The sequence below is a fragment of the Triplophysa rosa genome, linkage group LG5 (assembly GCF_024868665.1).
Source record: "Triplophysa rosa linkage group LG5, Trosa_1v2, whole genome shotgun sequence".
Lineage (NCBI taxonomy): Eukaryota > Metazoa > Chordata > Actinopteri > Cypriniformes > Nemacheilidae > Triplophysa > Triplophysa rosa.
This window is the reverse complement of record NC_079894.1, coordinates 14,117,401-14,126,400: the sequence shown is the minus strand read 5'-3', so window position 1 is coordinate 14,126,400 and position 9,000 is coordinate 14,117,401. Positions and strand designations below refer to the sequence as shown.

The 9,000-nt window shown below is 38.6% G+C and overlaps 1 protein-coding gene across 1 annotated transcript; it reads right to left on the bottom strand.

Moving 5' to 3' along the window:
• Positions 1-1,778: 1,778 nt before the first annotated feature.
• ptmab (prothymosin alpha b) lies at positions 1,779-4,981 on the bottom strand. The gene is made up of 5 exons (XM_057335128.1): positions 4,833-4,981; positions 2,869-2,931; positions 2,693-2,774; positions 2,503-2,591; positions 1,779-2,400 (listed from the first exon to the last, which is right to left on the bottom strand). The coding sequence occupies exons 1-5, from the start codon at positions 4,875-4,877 to the stop codon at positions 2,356-2,358; spliced, it is 324 nt and encodes a 107-aa protein (XP_057191111.1). The 5' UTR covers positions 4,878-4,981; the 3' UTR covers positions 1,779-2,355.
• Positions 4,982-9,000: the final 4,019 nt, after the last annotated feature.

Here is a 9,000-nt window from a genome sequence, read left to right as displayed (position 1 = left end):
ACATTCTGCTGTCAGATCTACCGAGAGCACATGCGGTAGGGTAGGCAAATCGATGTGCTTGAATTGTTACAAAATGATCCTAAACATGGTGGGTTGTTTTATAAGTAATTTTTCAGACAAAAGATATGTATATGTTATAGGCTATTTCTGTACAACGGAACACATGTAAACGGATTGAGGAGAGTTATTTAACGGGCATCCATCGATCCACAGGACCCATTTATTATGTCAACGTCTTTGGTAAGAGAAGAATTATTCAATATAATTAATCTCATTACTTGAACCTAAAACTAAGACAAAATATCATTCTATCTTCTCCAGTCTACAGTTTGCTGGAGAGAAATAAGAGCTGCAATTTCATTCACGTAAATTTGAATGTGTGAACTTGCTGCTGTTATTTAATGCATGTTTTTAAAAACGGTTACTTCCTCATTTTCACTTCCTCCTCAGTGGAAACTGCTGAGAAACTACTGAAAATACGCTCGGGTATTATCACAAACTTTTGTATGCGTAAGATATGTGACCATTTGAGCTGTTTGTCAAGACAGGCCAAATGATATTTTTGAGGTCACTGAATTTCAGGAGCCGAAATGATGACATGCATTAGCATGTAGGCCTAGTTTTTGATAGATTGGTGTCTTGCTCTTGTCACATACCAATAGTGTTGCTGAAGTCTCGCACTCAAGCTGCTGCCTGCATATTGAGATACACTTCATTGAAGGCTGGTCGACGGCTGCCATCCGGTCTAGACTGAGCAGCTCCACTGTTATCAAGATCAAAGCGCAAGCTTACACACCAAAAACTAGGAAATGTGAGTGTAGGAAAAGAGTAATAAGGCACTTAGTGTCAAAGGTTAAGATAATGTTGCTGTACACATTCAATCATGGAAGATCTGTGGATTTCTACTCCTGTTTCTCTTGTGCACCAAGATCTTATTAAAACAGCAATGAGAGCAAACCTGTCATAATTTCTTTGTAGAACAAACATTGTGTGGCTGGTTGGCTCATACACGCTTTCACTTGCTGTTGACAGCAACATTTAGCCTCCAAAACTGACTCTGACATGTAAGCCTGAAATAGACACCACTTAGCCATGGCACAAGACAGTACTTTACTCAGACAACATACACATTACGTTTAGTACACATTTACAGAGCCAAGTACATTGCATTTAAAAGTCTTGTGATGAAATACCAGAGTGAGGATGCAGTTGTAAAGTTTGTCTGTGTTAAAAGCTTCGAGGCAGAACTAATATTCTCTTAGAAACTGGTTTTAAATCAGCCATAAGATTTAGCACTGCTGATGGAAAAACCTGCTAGTTTAAACAGGACATTGCTCTTATCACTAAACACTATTTATAAGATTTTTCTCTTTCCTAAAAGCAGCTGATGAATCACTTTTATTCTTTGTATTGTTTTTTGTCACCTACTTGCCCTTAAAGATTAAGCTATATGTTAGTCATAACCTCTTTGTTTGGGTGGCCTTAAAATCAAGCATCTTTTAATGAACCTCATCTACTAGACATTCTAATTGTATAACTTTGTGTAGGAAAGAACCTCTGAAAATGAGTATAGAGCTTCTTATCAATGCAATAAGGAAGGAAAGATGTACTTTTAATGAATTGACTTTATGGAAGCAGCTCATCAATGTTAATAGATTCTAAGAATTATACAATAGTTTAAAGTACTGACATTACATCTGTATTGCTCTTTACAAAATTCATTTTAACCAAGTTAAGTTTTGGCATCTAATTTACAGAAGTCCGAAACAAAAACTGGGTATCACTCACAAAATAAAAGTTTATTGTTGAACAACAAACTTCACACATACAACAAACAGGCCAAGGTAAAACAAATAATGTAGACAAAAGAAAATAAAAGAATCCAAAACTCCTTTTCTTTGGCCTATCCCTCCCATACAAAACTAGTTGATGGTACAACTAGTTATGGTACAACTAAAGATCATACATAAAATTTACTGGAATGCTCAAAAGTTCAATGGCTGTAAATCTTTACATGTTGTCTTATGTTGAAACATCGAGACATGGTCAGACAAGTAAAATTTCATAAAGAAGCACCGTTTTGGTCACAGGAGATCATGATAAAGTGACTGATCTCTTCACAATATGTACAAAAATATAAAATGTAAATAAAAATACAAACAAATCCTTGTCTTGTGTATTTCATTGCAAATCTGGGTTGTGGTCGGTCCTCTAGAAAATTTTGAATTGGGGTCAGTTGGTTGACAAACTTGAAAATGACCATGTTTTATGTATTTGAGTCCTGTATGCCACTGGCTTAAACGGTTGCGTTAAAGCAGAGGCATCTACACCTGCTCAGCAGTATGAAATCCTCCTTTAATCATCATCTTCCGTCTTCTGCTTCTTGGGGTCAACATCGTCCTGACCGGAGAAAAAAAATGCATTATTAAATGTGCATTGCTTTTATTAATGACACAACAAGATAAAAAGCATCACTTGGCTTTACTGTTCATGACCATATACCTCATCATCTTCGTCATCATCCTCTGCAGCTCGTTTTGTTCCTCCACCTAGCTCATCCTCATCTTCCTCATCGTCCTCATCCTCATCACCTGCAGGGATGGATCATTAGCCATGCAAACATATTAATTTTGTTATTCAAACATCTTAGTTTTGTCACTTATGCAATGTATGAAAAAAAACTTTCGCCAACCTTCTCCTTCCTCTTCGTCTTCCTCATCTACTTCATCTTCCTCCTCATCATCAATTTCTGGCTCTCCATTCTCTTCATTTTCCTGATCATAAATTTTGGATTAAAACGTAATTCTAATGACATAAAACGCATACAATTCTTCAGGAGATAAGAACATTGGCCAGACATTAATTTACCTTTCCATTAGTTGTCTCCTTTCCATTTTCCTTTTCCTCAATAAGCTTCTTTTCCTTCAGGTCCTATAAAAAAGGAAGATGAAAAAATATTAAGTTGTGTAAACATTTACTGACCAACGTGCCGAAACGTTCAACTTAATCAGATTGGAGCCATCTGTGGCCAATAGGCAGTGTCAGTGAAGATTACGATTGACGTAAGCAAAACGCCCCCTATGCGCACACGTTTAAATTGCACCTCTAATGACACCCTCTGACATTGACACCTCATTGGCTGGAGCAAAGCCTTTTGCTGTCCGTCAACGACTCCTGCTCCCGCCTCTAATCGAGTAGCCTCGTTTGTAATCTGACACTTTAGTGCAATTCAGCTAATGTGGATATTGAATTTTTACGATTTAGAAGCATTAACATATTTCAATGTCTACGCACTCGTTTAAACGACAGATCCCAAACGGGATGTTTATGCTACCAAACAAGTACATATTTAAAAACCATGGGATCATTGTGGGTCAGTGAGCTGATGCCGAACTATACTAAGACAAAGGAAGTGCACGCATGGCTTTCACCGTCCATCCACCTACCCAGAACACGACAGAGTTCGGTGCGCCCGTCATCACCGCCGTCAAGTTAACCTGGATTTAGGTCGCGCAGTCGCAGTAAAAATAAGAAACTGAAGCAAAAATGTGCTCTTTGCTTTCGCCTCAACGCATGTGCATTTAAACCCTACCCAACCAAGTTAAATGTATTTTACGCTTAGAAACATTATCATTAATTCGTTCATGTAATCTTTAGCTCTTAAGCCGTTTATAAAGCACATCAACTAGGACCGCCCCCATACATTTTCACCGACGTCTGTCTTCAAACTAGTAAACCAAGGAGCCCACGTTGCCGTCGTACATAGAAAAAATGAACTCGTCGCAAACATGCCGCTGACATAATGTGACAGATTATTCTAACGCTGCGCGTATATCTGCCGTGATTGGTTTAAAAGGCGCTGGAGTACAAGTCTGCACGGCATCGCCACTACAATGTCTTTTTTATCAAACCGTTCGGATCTCAGATACATCATTTCTTTACTCCGGGCAAGTCAAAAATTATCCACAAACTATACAAATGTAGCATTTAGATTTGAAACCAGATGCACTGCGGCGTCATTCGGAGTTCCGCGTATCGTCTGCATCAGAAACATCCATTATCGGACATGTAGTCAAAAGCCGAGTCGACCAGCACTTAATCAAAATGATCATAAATTGGTACGCAAAATTCCAGCAGGTGTACAAGTGATTCATATTTCTATTAGTTGTGAACAATTAGTTTGACTCGAAGCCACGGAGACAAACCGGCAAACTTTAAGCGTCGAAACCATCGACCGATTCCCAATCCCGCCGTAATGTCTGTTATCAACACACTAACCGGTAATGAATGAACAGACGTACAGTAGCTAAACGAAAACTCAACGCACTGTGAAGTTGTTAAAGGACGTACCTAGGCTATAAAATGTTAAGTCAGAAAAAACGAGTATAATTGTGTAACCTTTAATATGCCGAAGACATATGAAGCGCAACGCGAAAGAATTATACGCTTCAGCAACCTGGCTTTATTACGGTAAAGCGGGTAACGTCCTCGACTCACACCGCCGCTGTTCAAAGGAGAACCGACACGCTTGTATAAACAAAGAACCCGCGCGCGTAGACTGTTACATTCCGGACAATGAGAAACTGCGCTTGAATTCCGCACGCGCTATAATAAGTCATTACAATGTATCAATTTAAAACAATGTACATTTAAATCACTTGAACGGTTACATCGCGTTCGTTCTCCGCATTCGTCATAATTCAGAATCGGCTCTTTCCGGCTAAACTACCTCCAAAAATAACCCACGCTTTCACATTAAATCTGAAGTGTGAGACAAATGAAACGGAGAAATGGTTTGAATGAGATTTCGTTCATCTTAAAGCATCTCTTACCTTTGCGGAGATCTCTGTCGCGGAATCAACTTTCGTATCTGCCATAGTTAATATTGTGTGGCAATAAAATTAGGAACGTAGAAAAATGCCAAAGTAATCCGCCTGTCTCCTCCAAGAATCACTATTGTAATGAAGCTTTCTTATGCCGACGGCATGTGATGAAGGAGGCTTTAATATAGATTTATGGGCGGAGTTTTGGAGGCAGTCGTCTCATTTTGATTGGTCAGCAGGGTCTGAGGAGGAGTGGCTGTAGGGCATTAGAGTGGAACAATGGAAAGTATTTCTAAACGTAAAAGGACACACCCCCAGCCGGTATTTCAACAGAGCCGAGCCGACCACGAAGACACACCTCCAACCTCCGCTTTTCTCACAGTGGACATATCTGTACAGCGTTATTCCACGTTTCCTCAACAAATAAATTGATACGACAAGCCAACTCTTACATCAGAAGTCGTGCCACTGTTTCAAATTAAATGAAAGACTTAGTTAACACGTAACACGTTTGGTCTGTCAATGAACTGCTTACTGATCCTCAAACACCTTACGCGCATCTTTGATCAGGAGTTTACACGCCAAAGAGCTCGAGCCACTGACACTAAAAAAAATCGTTCATAAGCACGTACGGGGTAATAGGGCGGTATTTGGGAAACGGTGTTTTCATGCCAGATGCAGCTCCTCCCCTTTCCGTGAATTTCGCGCTAAATTTAGCACTGCGAGTAAACGCAAAAACAGCTCTTTTGATCGATTTTTATCCTCTGAGAAACGAGGTTGAGAAAACATATACACAGACCAAGCGAAATCGTTATCGGGACAGGTAGCTCTTAGTTCCACAATACCTATAAGAACAAAAAGGCTACATTTGGTTGTTAGTCTAATTTTCATTACCAACAGCTAACCACACGATGCACGCAAATAAGATCCAATCGAAGGCGCCATATGCTTTATAGATATGCATTTACATCTTTTAAACTTGGGCTTTGTGAAAAAGAAAACATATTTAGAAATTAAAAGACACGTTGTGGCTTAATTATTCGAGATGAGTAGCATTTAAACAAAGCAGAAGCCATAACCTCGCCAGGGAACATAGAGGGGAGGGGAATTTCGGATACTTCACCATAACCTACATTCAAATTCTCATTGATGACGAGGCTTCTTGCAGTCGAGCGCATCTGATTGGCTGCTCAGACGGTCACGTCCCACAGTTGACGCTTTGCGTTAAACTATTGGACGCAAGAGAAGTCAATCAACGAAATGACCCACAGTTTGTAGCAAAGCACGGCAAACGGAGTTTGGAAGACTTTGGACGTGGATGGCGGTGTGAGAGCAGATAAAATCGATGGTAGGCTATTTGAAGGGATTTCGTAAAATAAACGTCAGTGATATTAACGCAACGTGCATTAAACCTTAGATCGAAATATTAGGCTATTTCTGTAGTGTTAAAAACTAAAAACAGTATAATCAAAACATGGACCTAAACATTTAGTTAACAAAAATAGGAAAATCGATGCTTCATTTACAGTGTGCCAAAAAATATGAGTTTGTCATCCTAAATATGGACTACCATGTTAATCTGAACATTTAGTTAACAAAAATAGGGAAATGGAGGTTGCTAATCTTATAGCCTACAGTGTGCCAAAAGTACAAGTTTGTCAACTTCTGGTCATGACAATTCCATGTTGGGTAACATTCACTGATCATTTTAGTCGTATAATATAATATATATTTAACCTCTCTCTCAAGTATTAGTAGGCCTATTATTCTACAATTACTTACAGACAGAATCTAAACCCTATATGTCACACCTAATGCTACACCTTAGTTCTGTCATCCCCGTCTCTAGAGCACCTGGGCATGGCAGAGCAGCCCAGTCACATGTGCGTTAGGCCACATTTCCTGCTGCTCCTGCAGATCTCCCCTGAGGCAGAGTATATATTGCTGTACAAGGTAAGAGAGGAGAGGAGTGAGGAGAGTGCATGTGTGGACCTGTCGGGGAGACGTGGAAGAGGAAAGCACTGCTGTGAAAGAAGCAACTCAAATAAACGCTTCTCACTCTGAGCTTCCGACAAGTGTAGTCTTCTGGAAAGGGCAGAAAATTGCTTTTGCAAGATATCCAGACACGAGCAAGCAGTGTAACATGGAGCGTTGTCTGGCCTTAGAACACAATCCTATCAATGTGCATTCCTTAACTGTGAGTTTCTCATGGTTCTCATTAAATATGGTTATTTATTGCCATCTGGGTATCCTTTTTTCTCTCATAAAACACATCTTATTCTGAGAGAGGACATGTTCCCTCTAGTGGGAGGTACATATTATAGCAGCTATTGACATATCTTTGTGTAGATAGCATTATTATTATTGTCTCATTTATTCTGTTCTCGCGTTATTTTTATTTTCATTAATGAATGAGGCAGCTGTGGAGATGGCATGTTTCAAGGCAATTTTATCTTTGTGTTTCTGTAAAGAGAAATATGAGATTTGATGGGTGATCAGTGTTGAAATTCCTCTGCAGGAATGTTATTCAACAGATGTGTTATGAGAAAATGCTCATTTGAAAGTAATAACTATGGCCTGGTGTATTTTAAGCTTAATGAGAGCAAAAGATGGAGCACATAATGGTAATCCCGAGCAGACAATTGCATATACAGTAATTATTTTCTTAGAGACTAACAATTCTTCCTTAGAGAGGATGTAAAAACTGGTAAGCAATTTGACTTGTATAGTCTCAGAAGACAACTGTAATATTGTTACCATTTTAGGAACAGCAATGTACTGTTATGATACATATCCTTCTGAAACCTGAAATCTCCATATTTAGTGATTTTAATTTTTTGTCATAAATCATTATTATAGTCACCCTTTATGTTTGTCACTGAGTTTTTCAAATATCTAACCAATAGAAAGTATTAAAAAGTGCTTGTCAACTTTGACAAGTATACTTAATCATTTAACACCATTTCATTTAAAGATAGCTTTGACCACATCACTGTGGCTGCACTCTGATCACTATCTTATCACTATCACAAGTCTTATAAACTGGCACATGCAACATGATGAATACAAACAAATCACAAAATTAACACATCCAGAGAGATTTTGGAATTTAATGCCTCGCACAGAAAGAAACCCAATTCTTCCCGTTCTCCCCATGAGTGTGAAGTCATAAATTAGGCATGATGCCCTTGGTGAAATGATCAATATCAAGAGTAAGAGGAGAGATAGGATGTGATAGCAATATACACAGAGCTCTACAGATTGTATGGCATATTTATAAACAAATAATAAGGGTTGACTTCTGAGTCTACTGTCAGATTTATACAGACCATGTAAATGATTTTAGATGGAGTTCTCACAAACCATCAATCAATAATAATCATTGATATTAAGTTTAGTCGGCTGATGAAAAGCGGCCTTATTTTGAAATGCTTAGAAGAGAACTTTACTGTCTTTATTTGCTTAATGCAAAATTAGGTACGATTCTTCAATTTTAACTTCTGATGCATTCAGTAGTAAGCAGGGTTATTTTCATATTGATACCATTTGTTTGCAATTCATGGGGCAATTCATTTTTTCTATAAAGATAGTCCCATAGAATGCAAAGTTATTACATAGGCTAATAAGGTAAGACATAATAGAAAATAATATTTTAACAATAACCACAGAAACAATATTTTAAAGGTTTGAGAATGATCTGAATGCTCCAGAGATTTCTCATGATGCTTCAGTTTTCAGCCAAAAAAACAAGATATAAAAAATAGAGGGTATGCATTGACGTCACTTTCCCACGTGAACACGCCGGTACACGCTCCCTTGAGTGGTAAAACTAAGGCAAAATGGCTGCATTCAATAGGAGGAACAAAAACCGGGACTAAAACACGCAGTTATTTGCTGGAACTACAAGCAGCTGGACTCGACGGTGATCCTTATGACTACCTTATGACTTACAAAGGAATCAGGTGTTCTTAGACACTCAAAAGTTGCGCGGAATTGCGTTTCCTGATATTGTAACCATTCCTTTTGCCCAGTGTTTTACCACTCAAGCAGGCGCGTTCCGGCATGTTCACGTGGGAAAGTGACGACACGTGCATACCCTCTATAGCTTCAGGAAGTTTTCTCATCTTTTCTTATAGCACTTTTTGACACTGAAATTAACTTAAAAGTGATTTTGTGA

Excerpts from the sequence above, each read along its gene's own strand:
- ptmab (XM_057335128.1), bottom strand. The coding sequence starts at position 4,877 with ATGGCAGATACGAAAGTTGATTCCGCGACAGAGATCTCCGCAAAG. Across the intron at positions 2,775-2,868 it reads AGGAGACAACTAATGGAAAG|GAAAATGAAGAGAATGGAGA; the intron begins GTAAATTAATGT and ends ATTTATGATCAG. Across the intron at positions 2,401-2,502 it reads ATGATGACGAAGATGATGAG|GACGATGTTGACCCCAAGAA; the intron begins GTATATGGTCAT and ends TTCTCCGGTCAG.